This window comes from Lipophrys pholis (assembly GCF_963383615.2).
Source record: "Lipophrys pholis genome assembly, chromosome: 12".
Taxonomy (NCBI): Eukaryota; Metazoa; Chordata; class Actinopteri; order Blenniiformes; family Blenniidae; genus Lipophrys; species Lipophrys pholis.
In genome coordinates this window covers 19,276,914-19,296,435 of record NC_137641.1, presented here as the reverse complement: position 1 = coordinate 19,296,435, position 19,522 = coordinate 19,276,914, and the positions used below count along the sequence as shown (strand labels likewise).

Genomic DNA, 19,522 nt, shown 5'->3' with positions numbered 1-19,522 from the left:
AAGTTCAAGATAAATCTCTGTCACAGCAGGAGAACAGAGTCCACTTGAATAAGGAGCCAACTGAAAGGCTGAGGTGGAGATGAAGACGGAGACATTTGCAGGTCCTGCCAGGCACACACTAATTATTCTGCCTACACAAACAAATTACACTCATACGGACTGTATTTCAGACTGCAAGTCTTACACAGATCTGCAAAGGTGTATAGAAATGTGTAAGTCTTTTCATACACCCACAAGCAATTCTCATTATAGACGTTTAGACGTATACGTACAAGCACATGCCCGCTCGCATGCACATCTCTCAAAGTCCCTTAAAGTCGGCTCTCATGTCCCAGATTAGGCTCACAATATTACTAACTAACTCCAAAAGCTTCTGTGAAAATACCCATCTCGGTGCTTAAACTACAGTAAGTTAAATCTCGTCGGTAAAACACATTTTTTCAAATTTCTTTGCAATCACAAAATCTAGTGTCAATCAGGACTGACTCATCGATGGTGAAGCAGACGATGCGCCTCTTCAGCCCCTCCTCCTTCTGTTTTTCCAGGATGTCACGGCCCTGGAACGGGATGGAACTCTTCAGTTTGCAGGTGAAAGCCAGTCCCGCCTCCAATGGTGTGTCATCAGGGCGCAGGTCAGCATGCCAATGTCTGTACCCTGATGGACGTCACAAGACGGAAAGCAACAATCTTTGTGAATTATTGCAAATAAATGTTATTGAGCAAAACCTTCCTTGACTGTTTCAAACCGGCCTTACACGCAACATTAACGTTAGTGATTTGTTTTGTTTACTCATAAAGAGTAAATCAGGGTCTGAACTGGTAGCGCATGACACACACTTTAGCTGAGTGTTACCTTTCTCTATACTGAGTGAATCGATGGCTCGGTAGCCAGAGTTGATGATGCCGTGTTTCGCGCCAGCGGCCATGACTGCATTGTAAACAGGAAGGCAGGCGTCTTTCGGAATGTGCAGCTCCCAGCCGAGCTCGCCGACAAACGACAGACGCATGGCTCGCACCTGGACAGGAGACGGGGCAGAGAGGAGGTGATGGATGTGGAAGACCACGCTGTCTTGGCTCTTCTTGTGCACATAAACTCTGAACGTGCTCGCAAACACGCACGCACATAACTGATTTTCAGGGCCCAAATGTAACAGAAATGCATTTTCAGACTGAACATTGGATTTCACATGCTGGAGCAGGATAAAAGCAGCGCCGATTTAAACATCAGTCGAAAAGAATGAAAATAGATGGAAGGAAAAGATAAGATGTACAAAGAAGGAAAATGTAATCTCCTTGGAAATGAATGTCGTGCCAATACACTAAAACTGCACTGGAGGTGAGAGGTGGAAGAAAACGACGTGTAATGAAAGCAGAGAGAGACGCTCCAAGGGAAAAGTGAAAGTACTTTCTCACATTCAATACACAAAAAAAAATCTGAGCGTCTGTATATATATTGCAAACTGTATTTTTATTGAATGGTAACATTTCTGTATTAGAAATCAAGTTTCATTTATGTTTCTAAAAGCAACATCTGAACTGTATCTTCCTCATTATGGTAACCTGGTGAATAAGTGACAATGTGATAAAGACAATACAATCAGAGGCTGTGGGGAGTCACGCTCGACAATCATTGATGTTTTATGGATCAGGATGACAATTCAGGAAGAATGTAAGCAATATTATCAGAAAATCTTTCTGTATATTAAATATCCGATACATTCTCTGTGGTGTATATTGGAAAGAGTGACAAGAGTCATGGGAGAATATGAATAGTTGATGAAATGTCACTTCAAGCAAGGGAAAACTATCAAAAGTAATTAGTTTAGTGTAAATGATCACAGACAATGGATTCAAATTGTCAATCAAAATGATCTAAAAGTTGATGAAACAATATGATTAGATGGAATGTGACACCAGCTAAAATTAATCATGCAAGCTTTTCAAGATTACTGTTATTGTTTTGTGTGCTTTTGTATTTGAACATTGTTCTATAGTACGTTTGTGAAGAAAATATGTAAAAACTAAAACAAAACAAACATCCTGTGGGACAAATTTCTCCTGAGAAGATGTGACGACATTTAAATGTTTAAGAAGCACACATACATACACACAAAGAAAACGGGTCAAAAAGAAATCATAGAATGGAGGAAAAATGTGAGGAGAAAAACTTCTTCCAACAGAGTCCTTAGTGTGTGTGCAGTGAGAGAGAGCCAGGCCATCTGGTCTGTAAGGGATCACCCTGGGCCCCATATGTAAGGCATGAAGCTCAGGGGAGGAAAGTACATGTCGATCCTGGCTTACTCACAACAAACACTAGACACGCTGATGACAAACCTAAAACACAGAGATGCATGCACGACACAGTGTCACTCATACTTTTACCATGCAAAAAAATTAAATAAAATCAAATCCCAGTACACTCACACAAGGGAGCACAGCAATGCATACAAACATGAATTCGTATGACCTAACATGCAAGCTAACGCTCTCACAGCCAGAGACGGGGAAGGAGAGCGAGAGAGCGAGAGCTCAGAGTCTAATGAGCTATGAGGGAAGCAGAGGGCAGGGAGAACGCTGCTCTCACAGCAGTGCAACCATTAAAATGTCACCCAGACAAGGCCGGCAACCAGCTGGAACGCAGCACAACTGACGCGCTCGCACACATGCACAAACACTCCTGCCGAGCCGCGAGAAGATGCTGACTGGGATCACCAGAGCGTTGCATAATTCATGCGAGCGCAGGAAAGACGGCGCGGGTGTGCGTGGACATATGTGTCGCTGCATGTGCTGGTACAGCACGCCTTTTCATAATCTGAGGCTACAAACACCCGAGAGGTCAGTGCGCAAGGTCGAGGCTAAAGCCCGCACAGTGCTGCAGTTTACCTGCAAACGAATGGGTGATACAGTTGTAAATATATAATACAGCTCTAAGTGTGCAACTTTCCTGGAGCTTGTAAACAACGCCGTGGCAGCAGTTTTCTGTGACTAGACCTCAAGGGCGGTTGAAGTGACAGGTAAAAAGTGGAAAGAGGAACAGAAAACAGAACATTTGGTCACACTTCACTTGTAAGTGAATCAAAAGGAAGCCTTGAGAGAAGACATCCGTCTCCTGCCCTCAGCTGCCTCTGATCTCTGGTGACTGAACCTTTGAAAAAACAAACCTGCTTCACTCAACATGATGTGATTTGCAGGCGGGAAGTGTTTTCTAATTAACTGCATTTTTTATTTGAACACTTTTGACAGGGTTATTTTGAAGCCGACAAATGCACCACATCCAATTATTGCAGGAACGAGCTGAGACACGGCGTGCGTGCGTGCGTGCGTGCGTGCGTGCGTGCGTGCGTGCGTGCGTGCGTGCGTGCGTGCGGTCACCTGATGTCCCGCTGCATTGACAACTTTGTGGGTTGAGAAGGGAAAAGCTTCATTGCTGAGATCTGCGTCCAGAACCTCCTGTAAAACTTCACGACTGCAAATAAAAGAGAGGGGGAAAAAAAAAAGTCAAAAACAGTATGGAAGTGGGTCAACGTATTTCCTATTTGCAAAACAAATCTATGTGCTGATGAGACAAAGCGTTTTCTCTTTAGAGCGAGCTGAAAGTGCTGTGTTTGTCAGACACTGATTACTGCTCACAAACCACTCGAGAAGGAGATAAAGAGTGCTCTTGGTTGCAGAATAAATCCCAGCGTGCTACTGTGCATTTATCTATGGGCTAACTGCCCGCGAAGACAATTATTTATTCAAATTGTTGTGTTACTTTAGTGCATTTAAATTTAGAAGTGTATTGCTGTATCTGTAAGCCAATTACAGATCTCTCCAGATGCATCTTAAGACAATTCTTGAAACTGTTATTTTCAAACCATTTTTTACACATAAACTGAAAAATGTCAAATCTAATTTGTGTTTTTCTTTAAAACGTTAGCTTATATGTCGTGAATATCCAAAATACATCATCTCGAAATACTACAATATTTTATTCATTCTTGTTTTTCCTTGTTTCAAGAATTTCTATCTGGGATTCATCAAGTATTTCTATTCCTTTTTTTTTTCCCTTTCAGCAGGGGAATGCTGTAGGTCCCAGCAGCTCCCCGTACGCTGCACCACCACTGCCACTGCTCCACATACGTGCAGTGAAGGTTAATTATGGAAAGGATGGGTTAAATGCAGATAAACGATTTCACCAAGGGAATCAATACAATAGTCTTTCTTCTGTCTTTTTTTTTTTTCTTTCTTTTTTAACCAGAGGCTGTAATCATCACAAAGTTGGAAAAAAAAAAAAAAGGATTGAAATGTTTTTGTTTGGATCAAAATTACTTTAATGTATTCCAATCAATTTTCTTTTATTGTGAAACATTGCTCGACTGTGCATGCCGTGTTGGAGTTTGGATCCTTTAAGATTGCTTAATCTTTATTTTTTTTGTGCATTTTCATCGGTGCAGAAAACATCTTCCAGTGTATTTCTACATGCATGTTCTGTGCATTTCTTGCAGCAGATGTGGCTGTATCGGAAAATGTACTCGCTCAACACACACACACACACACACAAAAGTCAATATTACATAAAGATGAGTCAACAGAAAGAAAAACACTAAGTTTAGCTGTCTTTGCCGTTTGTGTCTTTGTGAGGGGGCAGGTGGAGAATACAACGCGTGAGGCTGTTACTGGGAGTTATTTTTGCACCGGTGTGGTAAGAAATCGGGGTCCGAGATATTTGGGTATCGGTTCAGGTTGTGTTCATGCATCTTTGTGTGTAGGCGGGTGGTTATTATTTTTCCTACAAAGCAATCGATGCAGTCATAGATGAAGGTGGAAATGTGAACATGAGGATGCTCATATATGTGCATACATTTCTTGCATTTGAGCATGTGTGCGAGAATGCACACGAGTATTCATTTATAAGAGCCTTTTTCTTTTTTTTTCTCCAGGCAGCTCCTTGAATTTCTGTCTTCCCTCACTGAACTCACGAGCCCAACAGCAACGGCCAATTAGCCATATATAATCAGTGAATTGCTTTAGTGTGTGCTTCTGCGCGCGCGTGTGTGTGTGTGTGTGTGTGTGTGTGTGTGTGTGTGTGTGTGTGTGTGTGTGTGTGTGTGTGTGTGTGTGTGTGTGTGTGTGTGTGTGTGTGTGTGTGTGTGTGTGTGTGTGTGTGTGTGTGTGTGTGTGTATTTGGGGGCAACTTGTAACCACCAATTTGTTTCTCTGGCTTTCCACTTAGCTGTGGCTCTCAGCTGTGGGTCTGAAGATGCACACAAACATGGGCTCCTCTGAAGGCCGTCGTGTAATTTCATCTATTATGCATAACATTCATAATTACAAAGCAAAGTGGATGAGCACCCGTTTCACCATGCTGAAAACCCGCTGCCAAGTCGTGTGAGAGACGAGCTGCAAGTTTAAAGACTCCTCTCCCTGGAGGATTTGAACGAGACATTTCATAGAGGGGAAAAACACAAATGAAATTCCATAAACGCTGTAATCTTCTCCCTCCTTGAGCTGTGAAGAGATCAATTTGCTTCGTCAGAAAACAAAAACCCAAACATTGGAGGAGTGATTTTCTGCAATTCCTCAAATGTGGATGAGACAATGTGAACAAGCCAGAAATCATTTAAGTGCTGAGCAGAGAGGGACAACGCCGACGCCAACCTTGTATCAACACACATAAACATCCAAACGTTGAGGAGCCGAGTGCACTCTGGATGCTCAGGAAAACTCAATGAGATCCATAATCAACATCCCATTATGTGTGTGTGTATCTATAATCAAACCCAGACACACACATGCATATGGGCTGCCGCTGGGTTTTTCTCATTTGACGTAAGCAATAAGAGCAAAGCAGGAGAGAGGAAAAATGAGAAAGGCAACTGAAGAAAAGGGGGAAGAGGGGAGAGAGGTGGATACAGTCTACAGGGACTGAGAGAGGGAAAAAAACCGAGGAGATGAGAAAAGCCTCAAGGAGAAGATATCGACAAAACCCACACAGAGAACAGAGTGGACTAACCCTGCTGCCGGTGAAAGGGAAGAACAAAGACACACGGCGTTGAGGTGGGGAAGAGAGGAGGTGAGAGGGGAGGAAAAGACAGAGGAGGAGTGGAGAGAATGAGAAGAGGTAAAGGTGGCCTGGCTTGCTCTTTGAGTCAGGAACAAAGGGAAACAGTAGGAAGCGAGATTAAAGTGACAGGCTTCAACTAGCTCCCGTGTCCAAATGTGCAGCAGCAACTTTCCGCGATGCTGTGTATCGTTTCTCATCCACACATGAAGAACACATTTGACGAGGCTAAAAACAGGAGTGCAGTGACATTTTCACTCCAGAGAGTGATATTTTAGCTGCTTTTCTGGGGGGAAAAAAAAGTGGAGATTATTGGAGCAAGAAAAGTGTAATAGCTTTTTAGATGGATGTGTCGGACAAAAAAAAAAAAGTATGATGTCCTCTTTAAATCTGGGAACTTACAGAATCAAACCAAATCGGATGGATTTCATTCCTCATTCTCACCCTTTCAGTATGTTGATATGTCCTTAGAGGGAAGTACAAATCCTGGGACTGTACATAGGTAGATTTTTTTTCCAAGTATCTACAGTCGTGGAAAAAAGTGTTTGGACAAAGCTTAAAATTTTACAAAATTTCAAATATTAGAAATATTTGTGGGGAAAAGTTTTTGTTGTAAGATATGGCAGCATTGGACTGACACAAACAAATACAAATTCTGTGCTTGTTGTTTGCTTACAAGAAAACTAACAAAACTAAATTCTTGACAGTGTCAAGATGTCAGTTCTCAACATTGTCGATATTGAAGTCAACAATTACAGAGAATGTGTTGAAAACTGTCTTTTACCCTGTTGGGGGGTAAACTTGTTCCATTCTTCTTGAATGTGGGTTTCATTAAAAGGCACAATGCATGGCTGAGTTTGATGTGCCATCGCAGAAAGTGAGATGACCAACACTCATGCATCCCCAAACCATGATGCTGCCTCCACCATGCTTAACCGTATTTACTGTACATACCAGAGATGATGCTTCGCTTGGTCTCCTGCATTCCCTCACAAGAGCTGGAGGAAGATAAAGTTGGAAACTGGACTCATGTGACCACAGATTCTTTTTCAGATTCCTGGCTGTCCAGTTCCTGTGTATATGGGCCCAATGATGCCGGCTAATTTCAGCCTCTGGGGTTTCTTGAGAGCCGTGTAGAACCTTAAGCCATGATCTATACATGTCAGCCATGTACAGTGCAGGTGCAACACTGGACACCAGTTTGGTTTGATCACTGCTGCTGCAGCTCCTGTGATGTCATCTAGCACTTTTCAAGGCACATGCAGATCAGGATGCTGATGTCTGTTATTCTGCACTGAATCCAACTGCTGAGGGACCGCATCCACACTTAATGGCTGTGTGGCGGCAGCTGTACCCATCCTGGTGGAGAATCTGGATCTTCAGGCGTGTTTCCTGTATTAGGCACACCATCTGAGGCCACTGGTGGTTCAGTGTGTTGCCCAAGGACAAGTCCACAAATGGTCTAAAAGACAGATACAGCAAAGCAGACTACAGCTGCTGAGAGTGTCACTATTGATACTATTGTTAATCTGTTGAAGAAAAGGACGAGAATGTAGCAGTAAAGTGTCTCTGTGCCGGTCAGTGCATCCATAGTACGGTTCTGGTTGGTGCTTTATGTTCGTGAAAATAACATTAAGCTTTGTGGTAGCACTTCAGTTAAAAGAATAAAACAAAGTCGTTTGTCCTGACCATTAAGAAAAACATGTGGACATACACGTATGTTGTGATTTTAGGCTTTAATGTACGAAACTACTTTCAACAGAGTGGAAAAGAAGAGACCCTTTTTGGGGGGGATTTCATTTTGTAAGTTTGAACTCCAACTTAGCAGCAAAGAGCAATCAGAGATTTCTGACGTCTGCCAAAGGTTGACCTGGACTCACAATAAAAAAAAAATCTGGATCCGGATCACCGCTACCTTTTAAAGGGGTTTCCACTGGCCTAACATCTATCTGTGGTGAAAACTTGCTGAAAATCTGTCATGTAGTTTTGACGTAACCCTTAAAAGCCTATAAAATGAAATCCTGATTGAGAATCCGGATAACCTCCAAGATATAATGGAATCTTCCACGGCCTAATATCTATCTGTGGTGAACATTTTGAAAAAATCTGTGCAGTAGTTCAGACGTAATCTTGCTAATAGACATACAAACAGATAAATACACGCCGATGATTTTATTACGTCCTTGGTGGATGTAACTAAAAACAAGCAGAGCTTTTTGATAGCTTCAAGAGTTGAAGGCAGAATGATAAAGAAGCCTTCCAACATGCCTGGCTCCATTTGACTCTGATCTCCATTTAAAACAACCCAAGCTTCACTGGTGTGGACGTCACTGAACAAGACAGGGGTCTGCCATGGGACACCTCTCATTCCTCTATGAGAATAAACTTGCAGTGCTTCCCAATCTGGGGTCCAAGATCCACGTGGAGCGGTTCCAGAGATCACAGTGGAGGAAAATCGTTTTCAAAGCTCCACTTTTTATAAAATTGCATGACCCAATAGTATTATGTAGTTTCTGCATGAATGTCAACTATATCGACATCAACAGCCTGGTCAAATAAATATATTTTAAATAACTGATTTTTAAAACCATCACCTCAACGTACTATAGGTTCATTGAGATGCCACACTGGAATAAGCAGCACAGGCTTTGAACAGTCTTCTATCTGAATGATGATGAATTAAACAGGCTCAGATTCATTTGAGGGGGGATGGTAGAGAAGGATGTTTAAAATCCTTCAACGTTGTAAATTGCTTATAACACAAACACGGCAAAATTCAATTTTTTTTTTTATCAATATCTCCCATTCAGTCCTCATATGGTGCAATCATCCACAAGGAGAGAAGTAGAAGTCCTGATCCTGAGACCCGAAGACCTCGTCCAGCTCTACAAGAGGACTCCAAAGCTATCCCACATATGAGAAAAGCTGTGATCCTTTCTCATTTTCTGCCCCTTCAGTTCGATTGTTATTGAGGTAACACCTGGTCGAATCATAATTACCACTTACTCAAATGAAACATAGATTTTTTTTTTGCAAGGTGAACAATTTCATTAAACAACCGATGGCTCCATTCAACTGTAGAATTAACCTTGACGCTTCCTGCTTCTACCCACCTCAGCCTCTACACACCCCTCCCGTGGCCAGGTCCTGAGTACGGCCACTTAATCTGCTAACCTCTCATCGATTCAACTGCTTGAGTTCTCATTTCCCCACCTCTTCTGTCCATGTGTGAATCATAACACATCTTTACACCAATCAGCTGCTTCCATTTTGTTTCTCCTCTTCTCTGCCATGACTGACCCACTTTCTCTTATATTAGTTTTTTTTTTTTTTTCACCTGGAGATAAATCATGGCACAGCCAACAATCACTCATACCCCTCCATCCCTGTCTTTTCCCCACCTCTTTGGTCCCTGGATGCTGATCATTCCCATGTCCTCGGAGTGGTCTGTCAGCTGGCAGCGGAAGCCTTGATCATGAAGAACCGTTTTAATGTGGTTCCAGTTGTGCTCTGCGACTCCACCGCCAATAGCCAAGTAGTACGCATCACCTGGAGCAAAGGGAGACACGTATTAGAGGACTGAAAGTATATTATACTTTAGAGCACTTGCACTCTGGTGCAATTTACATCATGTACAAGTCACTAATGAGTACTCACACAATTTGAATTATTTTTTAAACTTTTTGTGAACTCTTGTAGGCCATAAGTTTTTTTTTTATTATAGCTGAGATTATATAGTGCAGTTCAAATAGTTTGTTTTTAAATATATGGGTTTATTAAGTTAATTAACTAACTACTCCTCACAGTAGTTTTTAAGGAGCCTACTCCATGCCATCACTTGAATGTTTCTAATAGTGGTTTTGCTTTAAATTGAGTGTTATGTAAGGAATGTAACAGCAGTGAAAGAACAAATATTCAATACTTTCTCCATGATTTTTGATCAAGTAAGACAGCACAAAAGAGAGAAACTAAAACAATAGACACACATAACAACCCCTTGCATCACAAGCATAGCTTGGCAGCTACATCAGATGATATTGTGATCAAAAATAATAATTGATTTAAGAGGGCAAACACAGAGAGAAAAACAATCCCCGACATTCAAACCTACATCTTCAATTAGCTTCAAACACTGTCGGAGTAAACCCATGCAAGCAAATATAGAACATGCCAGCTCCAGACAGAACCCCTGGACTTCAACCACTCTGTGAGGTAACAGTGCTGACAAATACACCACATTGTTGTACAAGAAAGTTTCAAATTAATCTTTTTAGATTTTGACAAAAATATAAATAAAAAAAGATAATTCAGATTTGGTTCTTAAAGGAACATATTGCATAATGAATCACTTGCCAGACAGAATGTCCTCTCCCACCACAGTTGGCATAATGTGATCATAATTACTTAATAACTATTTGGACTCATTTATACCATGTGATATTCATAAATAGCAAAATCCTAACAGACTGTGGTAATTTAAACCATGAATCTTCACTTCCATCTGGTCTCCCACATTTCATTTTTGGGCTGTCGAGTGAAGTTGAGTCATATAGTTAGGAAGCAAAAGGAAAAAAATGTTTTGATAATGTCAATGGCTTTATATAGCTCATCTCAATGCGCCTTGTACAGGTTTTACAGTTGTATTAAACAGGGCTTCTGTTGTTTTATTACTATACACTGTGAAAAGTTCATTCAAAAAGGAATAAATGAAGAGACAATGACACAGGAAAACATTTCACCTAAATATAGTAACAATCTAACTAAAATGGCACTGCACACAATACTCAAATCACTAGATAAACCAATGAAAGGGAGAAAAAGTAGAACAAAATAAATGAGATACAACAAAATGATACTTATACAAAGGCAGCAGATAAAATGTAGCACTTAAAATGACAGTCTGGGGCCTGGTCATCAGTCACAAACTAATGACCAGGCCCAAACAAAATGACAGAAAAAGCACTATATATTGAGTAGTGCAAACATATACCAACTAAATCCACATGCTCAAGCATGCACTGTGTTTCTCACCGTTGGACTCTGGTGCCAGGGGCAGGATGGAAGCACCGGGCTCCAGTCTGCTCACTGTCAGGTCGGCCTCCGCCCCCCCTCTTTTATTCAACATGCAGGTATACACAGTGGAGCCTGAAACACGCACAAACACATGCATAAACAATTAATTTGTTTGGGAGACGTTGCAGGCGAGCCTTGTGGAGTCTCAAAAGGAAAAAAAAATGAACTGAAATCAGTCTTCTGATTCCAAGTATTTTATTGTGAGAAATATACTTCACGTGCCTTTGTGAGATTGATGTCTGGCTCCTTCATGAGAATAAGAATGGATTTTCACCACATCCAAACACACGTCCACAGAGTTCACAACTTTGTTTTAATGGCGAGCTCATTCTGTCTCATGGTAAGTACAGAAATTGAAATGACACATCAAGCTAGTTGTGAACTAGTTACAAGGAAAACATAAATGTGATCTGTACAACGTCCACAAAGACATCAATGAGAACAACATTATCAAGGTGAATTCATCATGTGCATAATCTGAAACTAATCATGCATTCAAGATTGCCCTGGGTAACATGACAATTATAAATAAAGCAACATGGCCGTCTACTGCTGCGCTGCTTCGTTACTGCTGTTGTCTCATACATCAACCAAGAGGAGGATAAAATGAAGCTGAAGAAGTACATTGTATTACCCTACTAGATTTATGCACATGTGCTGTGGAAGATAACTCACTTATGCAAGGTGTGAGTACAGTTTTCAACAAAAACATTGCCAAGAAACATCAAACCCACCTCTGGGAGCGATTCAAAAGCTCCCACTTTCCCAGTGGGGAAACTCCTAGTTTGACAACATTTAGATGTATTTTTCCTTGATTACCATTGACTGAGAATTGCATGATAATTACAACTATAAATTGTAACATGTCGATCACCTCTTTTGCCAAAGACTACAGTGACAAGCTTCTATGCGAGTTCTCCCTCGTGGTTTTCATGTGTAACAAGTCTAGGACATATTAAAAAAACACGACCCTTATTTAGATATGAATATGTTGGGATATTAGATATTGCCAGAGCAATGCTGAAGCTTCAAATCTTCTCCTTCCAAAAACTGACGGCAAGATATTGAGTGATATTCAAGTAAAACGTCATAATGTGGAAACTTCACAGATGGCTCACAGGTAGACAACCTTCCCGAGGATGTCCACTGACTTTACACATAGGGGTTACTGCGAGTTTAACTTGTAGAGAAGGTGCAATGCATAGGAAAGAAAACCCTTTAAATAAGAAAAGCATACCAGATGCTTGCTCTAAGCCACCCTGACATAAAATCCGCACATAAGGACTAGTATTTTTTTATCATTTGATCTTGTTCTCCCTTGGGTCTATGTGTACACATGGCGTGTATAAATCCATCCTCCCATCTGCTGCCTACACTCACTTTATACTTTAGATGTTCACAGTGGGCTGGTGCAGGCTGACATTTGGAAAAAGACCAGATAAATTGGAAAAAGGTCATGTGTTTACTGCAGGGCTCACAAAGCCATAAATGTTTGTATAATAAAAAGTTTGAGGGTGCCATACCTAATGTATGAATTATAATAGTTTATAATGTGTTTTTAACTTCTCTCGACACTTGCTGTCTTAATGACCTGTAACAGCCACTTTATTACTTTTCTACTTATCTTTGGTGACACAGAAAGTTTATGAAAGTCATTTTTTTTAGTTGCAATTGTCGGTATAGCGGCTGTTTTATATGATGGGGTTACACAGATCACGCCTTGCTTTCAGCCTACAATCATTCCACCTTCATTTAGAAAGCTGTTTCACCCAAAGTGATGCACATTAAACAAATCCATTAGTGGTTGATAATGCTGAGAGTCGCTGATGTCGTTTTCAGATCCTGTACAGGTAAATAACTAATAACCTAAAAGGTATATGTGTCCTTAGGTTAGTGTTGTGTAAAAGCCCTTGCATTGCAAAGCAAATTAAAAAGAAAAAAGAACAAAGTGGCACATGTTTTAACATCTGTCACTGCAGAAATCAGACATAGCCATGTGTTTCAACAGCGTGAGGAGTTCCAGCAAAGTCACAGTGGTCACTCCCTCTTCACCACTTCCCTCAGCACCTCTGAGACCGTTTACTCATGATTTGGCATCTTTTGAGGCCCTCTATCAGTTTATCTGCTCTTTTCCTTCATCTGAGTGTTTCTCCCATCTGCCTGCCTTAGTGAATTGTCTCTCTGGGCGTCTGCTTCTGCAGCCGTTGGACTGACCTGGCTTCTTGTTGACATCAGCAGTGAACAGCCAATCAGCCGCCTTCTTGGCATCTGGTCCGGTGAGATAGAACTTTCCAAAGTAGGACATGTTGAACACAGCCACGTCATGTCGACATGAGAGGCACTCGCTCTTAATCTGAAGGTAGAAAGGGTACAAAACACTTTCAGCAAACACAAACTCACAAACAAACAAACACCGCAACCTTTTCAAGGTGATTGTACATAAAGGTTACATTCATTAGATAGGAAATCAAACGGAAAAACTAACAAAAAAAATTAATCATCAATATCAAGGTTCGTGCCCTTCAAACTGCTGAGTTTTTTCAGGACCTGAACTCTATATCCTTTATGCACCATTAGACTCATTGGTTGCAGTCTCATCACGCTCCCGATACTCAATCAAGCAGTCAGGAGTGTTCAAACACACCTGACTACCCTAATGTGGCCTGAAGCAAAGAGTGCAACTATACAACAAAATTTGGACTTGTACACGGTTACTAGTTGCTTCTTGAAAATGTAGTGGGATTATTTCAATAGTGACTTAAACTACAAAAAAATAGCTGAGACGTCTGTGCTTTATAACCTGATTTGCTCATCAGGCCACAGCGGCTGATTGGAAGTAAAGCAGCAATAAGCGTCAAGAGTAAAACGATCAACATACAGCTGGAGACAGGAGCTTTAAAGGTAAGCTTATGTTTGCAGTGGAATTTGAGAGGAGGCAGACATTGGAGCAGCATTCTATCTAATCTGCCTAGAAAATACAAAAGTGCTGCTTTTTAGAAGAACTAATATTGTGAGACTCGAGAAAACAGGCTGCTGTGAATGCAACAGAGGACATATTGGTATTTCATAATGTGAAACATTATACCAGCTATTGATTGTTAAAGAGAGATTATTCTATGCATAATAAAGAATATTGATTAACTTCCGAGAACCCTATATGGATGTCTGCCTTTGGTTAGCGAGATATATTTTCTTTTTACAACTTCATTTTCTATCATACAGACAAGGGGTAACTATTATATTAAAATCATAAGACATCTTTGTGTAGTTTCACTCTTGTTTGGAGTTACAGTAGTGCGTTGCTTCATAATCATATAAATACAACATTTTATTATTACCAAACACTGATCACAACACAGTTGTGTTTACATGCTTGTTCGGAGTCTTACCACGTTGTGATGTGGAGGGAAGTCAAAGGTGTACTCTTTGCCCAGCAGCTCGTTGTATTTGTAGTTTACGTTCTTCTTCACATCATAGCATCCATAATAATCATAATCTTTAAGCTTTGCAACAAAACAAACAAACAAACAAACAAATGTACGATAATTAGTCATGATTGTTTCTCAAGTGCCAGAAAGTCAGAGCTTTGGGCTTGATAGTGTGACAGTGTGGTATTCACTATTGGCACTCAATCTGTTCCATCCAGAGAAGGTATGTGAAAAAAAAAAAAAAAAAATCTTAATTATTCAGGCCTTTCCAAATGCCTTCTGTCAATATGTGGAGGTAAATAAATCATTAGCATGCACGTGACTGTGTGTGGAGTGAATTGTGTGTCTCACTGGAGCGGGTCCGTCTTTGTTGAACCAGCCAGGTCGCTCCCAGCCGTGGCGCTCCTGGAAGATGCAGCCCTGCTCCGTCAGCACCTGCAGCAATCGGCACGCAAACAATCAGGTCATCTGCGTTGCGCTGCGAGAAAAATGTGGCTCATTATTTCAGTGATTTCATTTCGTATCTTCAGAAACGAGTGCATCCCGCTATTCATTGAGCAACCACAGATGTTGAGACTTGAACCGTGTATTATTTTCACGTACAGTCAAAAATCCAAAAAGGTTGGAATGGCACGTAAAACATAAACAACAACGTGCTGTCATTTGCTTACTTACTGTATGTGTGAACGCATGTATACATTTATTTATAGATTTTGGCAATCTGAGATCAACACTTTCAATTAACAGTCTTTCCATTTTCACACATTTTCTGAGCTCATCTTATCCTGCTGTTTCAGGCGGTTCAGTAGTTGCCCCGTTTGATTCCATTGCTGTCAAGATTTGTATTCACAGTTTAATGGAACATCGCCAGAGTTCATCTGGAGCAAGAATGTTCATCGATTTGTCGGGGGGGTTTCAGTTCTATAGTTTTGTGCTCAACAGATATGAAATGTGTGAACAGTGATCCGACCAGAGTTCATTATAGTTGAAACAAGCCAGCCAGAATTCAACACAGCAGAAAACATCCAAAAGAGAACAGGTGAACTGTGATAATAACCCTCCCTTTCACATGAACAATTAGTGCATCTCTATTCCTAATACATCTTGACACAGACTAAAAAATGAACGACCCTATAATTAGAAAAACAAAACATTCAAGATGAAGAGGAGTTGCATGCAATGTTTTCTTTCCAAAGCAAACGATAGTACGTTTCTTAATTCCTGGCTTCTCGAGTTCAGATGAGATATTTCAAAGGTGTCCAGGCCTCCTTGTTAAAACTGACAGTCACCCACAGTTGGTAGGTACGTTCTGCGATGCTCTCCCCATAGCAGGCAGCATAGCTGTCTCCTGCCAAAGCTTCCCACACCAAGCTATATTTACCATCTGTGCTACCGAGGTGGAGAAAACGTGTAAGCACCAGTGTCAGAGATGGTCTGCTGGAGCTCTGAAATACGCTACTCACAAATCGTTAGGGACATTCGGCTCTCGGGTGAAATTACAGGATGAACCTAAAATGCACTATAGGTTGAATTTAATTGGACGTTCTCTATTGAAGGTCCATCTGTTCAATGTTTCAGTTCTTTTGGCGTGAGTTGCTGTTCCCTAACGAACAGCTTAATGACAAAACAGACGTTTGATCCATGAATGGACCGGTACATTTCCTGGTTCAAGTAGAATTGGTATTTAATCATGCTGATCAGTTTGTCATCATTAGGCCAAGACGACGCCTAATAATTTTTTTTGTCATGTTATACACTCCACTGATGAAAAACTCACCATTACATGCTTCTACTTAAAGTCCCTAAATTCATGATATGATATAAAGGCAGCCTGAACTTTTTACGTTTTCAATAAATTTCATCCAAAAGTGAAGTATCAATAACTTTTTGTAAGTAGTGCAATTTTGTGTTTCATTACTTGAACAGCTTCCTTGACTGATCCAACAACTTGAGTCCCTCCACAAAAAAAATTGAAAATATCACTGCGTTAATGGTCATGCCTGTTAATTCTTTACATGTACCAAAAATAATAATGAGTTCAATTGCATTGCATATATTAAAGATCCGATTTCACTTTTTCATTTGCTTCATTAAGGTTTCAATTAAAGTTTCCATTGAGATTTAGTTTTTTTCCCCTCTCAGACAAAATGTAATTGTTTCCATTTCATTTTCATTCCAGAGATAAATCACAGTCCCGGTTTGCAAGACCTTTCAGTAAATGGGCAAAACCTAAATAATGACATGACTATGAATCAAAATAAAAAAGAAAATATTGTCATAATTTTTTTATTCCTGCTTTTTAATTATAAACAACAAACATATGAACAAACAAGTCAATGACTGTCCACAACTGGTGGACTCTGTCATAGTCCACTGGGTATGGCAATTTCCAATTAAGCAACTCAGGTCTCGGTGAAATAATATTCCTCAAACTTCTTTGGCCACATTCCTGTGTTTTTAATTCCTTTTTTCTTTTTAATGTTGGTGTCACCATTTGCGCATTACGTCATAACCATACGCCGGACCATGTATTAGGTAAGTAAAGACTAGAAAGTTTGGCATCCTTCCTTGATCTCATGAACATATGGTGCAAATCTTCAAGAAAGTCAATCTTGAACAAGTACTTGGGGGAAACCTGGTTAATTATGCATGAGAGGTGCCAAGAAAGAAAAATGAAATAAGCTCTGAGAAAGCAGTAAACATGAGCAACAAAACACATTGACAACACTGCTAATGGAATTTGTTCGACAGTAATCTGTTGTGAAGAAAAATGCCCACATGTGAGCGAAGGGGTAAAAATTGCAACAGTTAAAGGTAAATTAGTCTGGAAAAGGAAAGCATGTCTAAGTGGATCATTAATGCATAAAGTATGATGGCAGGGCCCATTAGGAAGTGGGTTTTTTTGTTTTTTTTTTCCAGCTTTAAAGAAAAAGGGAACTGAACGACATCCAAGACCAGGCTACCAAAGCTAAGTGTTTCATTTATAGACATTTTGGCAGGGATAACATTAATAAATGTAGCTAGTGGGGATAAGTTTCACTGCTAACTGCTTTCGACCTGCCTGAATCAGCGTTCTGCTCTCAGATTTGATCGGAAGAGACAGAATGAGAAGGAGTGGAGAGAGCAAAAGAAAAAAAGAAAAATGCACCACAGAGAAAAACAGAAACACAACCCTGTGAGATGTGATCAGCATTTAACAAATTATTCCTTTGCAAACACTCGGGCATTTTTTTCTTCTCATATATCTGGATGCGTTCTGCTGATAGACATGCAGAAAGCTGACGACCTGGGGTGCCAGCAGCGTCTTTCAAATGTCAATTTGTTCTGTTGTCATATCAAAGCCTTCAATAGTTTTTCAAATACTGAGGATAAAGGAAGATTATGCTTTATAGTGATATTCACAATAATACTCATATAAGCTCTATTTTGAATAGAAAATGTCCATAATAATAAATTATTAAAATCTGACATTTCAACACATTCAGTGTCCTCACTTTCTTTTAAAATAAACTTAAATTTTTGTTAAAGTTATTTGTTCTGTTAGGTTTTTTTGTGTTAGTCCATATCATAGATATGTATTTTAATCTTTTAATAATTTCAGTTAATGTTGGAAAATAAATTGTGATTTGGCAAGAATCTGAAGGATCCAACACTGACAAGATTTGGTACGCAAAAGCCATAACTATTACATCATTTATGATCTTGAGAAAAATATAAAACTACCAGAAAGCAGAAAAAAAAGAGCTGTGCACCTATATCCTAGTTATTAGACCTCCGCAATAGGACTGTCCAATTACAGACAAGATTCAAAAGGTCGCACGTTCATGGTAACACGGTGTAATATTGAAGATCAAAGTTGAAGTTGTCTTAGAAATCCCTCACTTAATGCAGTTCAATCATTTTCCAGCCATAAAATAAAAAAAACAATCCAGTTAGTCTCAATACAAGATTTAGATACAAGTTGTATCTTTCAGGATTTAGATATAAAATGTAGCAATGTTGTCCTTGCAAAAATACTGTCATAGTGCGATATTGTTCTGAAACTTGAGGCAAACTATTTTAGATGATAAAAATAAACATGAGTTGTTCAATCACAAAAGCCTCAAATTGTAACACGAATGACAGCGGGAACCACAAGAGAGTGGAAAAGGGAGGTGAAACTCGTATACAAACAAAAGTTAAGTCACTGCAATACAACGTATATAGATAAATCTGTACAAAGACACGCATAGAAAATTACCACAGGATGCATGTAGCTAATGGTGGCGATTCTCGGTTTATATAAAAGGCTGAGACCCTTAGATGATGCAAGGAAAACCACCATGATATTGAAGCAAAGACTTTCCTTTCAAGTACACACAGGTCAGAAATGCGTTCGTCCAAGTCATTAAGGTATTCACAACATTGCCCACACAGCAAACTGAAAGTGCTTGAGAAGCCAAGGTTAGGTTTAATGTTTCACAGATCAAGGAAATATATATATATATATTTATATGCATATCATCATGCTCTACTTCACATAGCTGCTTCTGCCAGCCTTACATTTATGAAGGTGAACTTCCCTTGTTCTGCGTCTCAGTGCCATCATGCATTAAAAAGCAAGTGATTATTTACTGGATCATTTTTCACTGGATTATCTCTTCTTAAGCTTTAATTCTTAAATCTTGTTTTTTTTTCTTCTTCTAAAAATAAATTCTAAATGACTCATCAAACCAGTGTTGAAATAGTCTGGCTAAGTCGCAGCGGAAAGACGACACACGCAGGTTACTTCCTTGAACTCATCCACATCGCTGCGCCGGATCCGTCCGTACCAGCAGATCAAACCGCTCATTTACCTGATGGAAAGGGTCCTTCCTCATGTTTCGGCTGGCCAGCGGCTCATCAAAGGGGAACACCACAGAGTAGTTTTTAGCATATGACTCGTGGCTTCTCTCTCTGAGCCAGCGCTGGTTGCCTGTCAGCGAGTTATGAAAGCGCC

The 19,522-nt window shown here is 40.1% G+C and overlaps 1 protein-coding gene across 2 annotated transcripts in view; it reads right to left on the bottom strand.

Moving 5' to 3' along the window:
- Positions 1–19,522, bottom strand: part of sardh (sarcosine dehydrogenase) — a 51,850-nt gene that overhangs the window by 5,527 nt on the left and 26,801 nt on the right. Inside the window, exons 12-20 of one of the 2 annotated variants that reach the window (XM_080476532.1) lie at positions 19,380–19,521; positions 14,896–14,979; positions 14,506–14,619; positions 13,331–13,469; positions 11,075–11,188; positions 9,445–9,592; positions 3,373–3,466; positions 854–1,016; positions 487–655 (exon numbers count right to left, since the gene is read on the bottom strand). In XM_080476532.1, the coding sequence (XP_080332658.1) occupies positions 487–655; positions 854–1,016; positions 3,373–3,466; positions 9,445–9,592; positions 11,075–11,188; positions 13,331–13,469; positions 14,506–14,619; positions 14,896–14,979; positions 19,380–19,521 (1,167 nt within the window). The remainder of the gene's footprint in view (positions 1–486; positions 656–853; positions 1,017–3,372; positions 3,467–9,444; positions 9,593–11,074; positions 11,189–13,330; positions 13,470–14,505; positions 14,620–14,895; positions 14,980–19,379; position 19,522) is intronic. The other variant, XM_080476533.1, reaches the window with a different exon arrangement.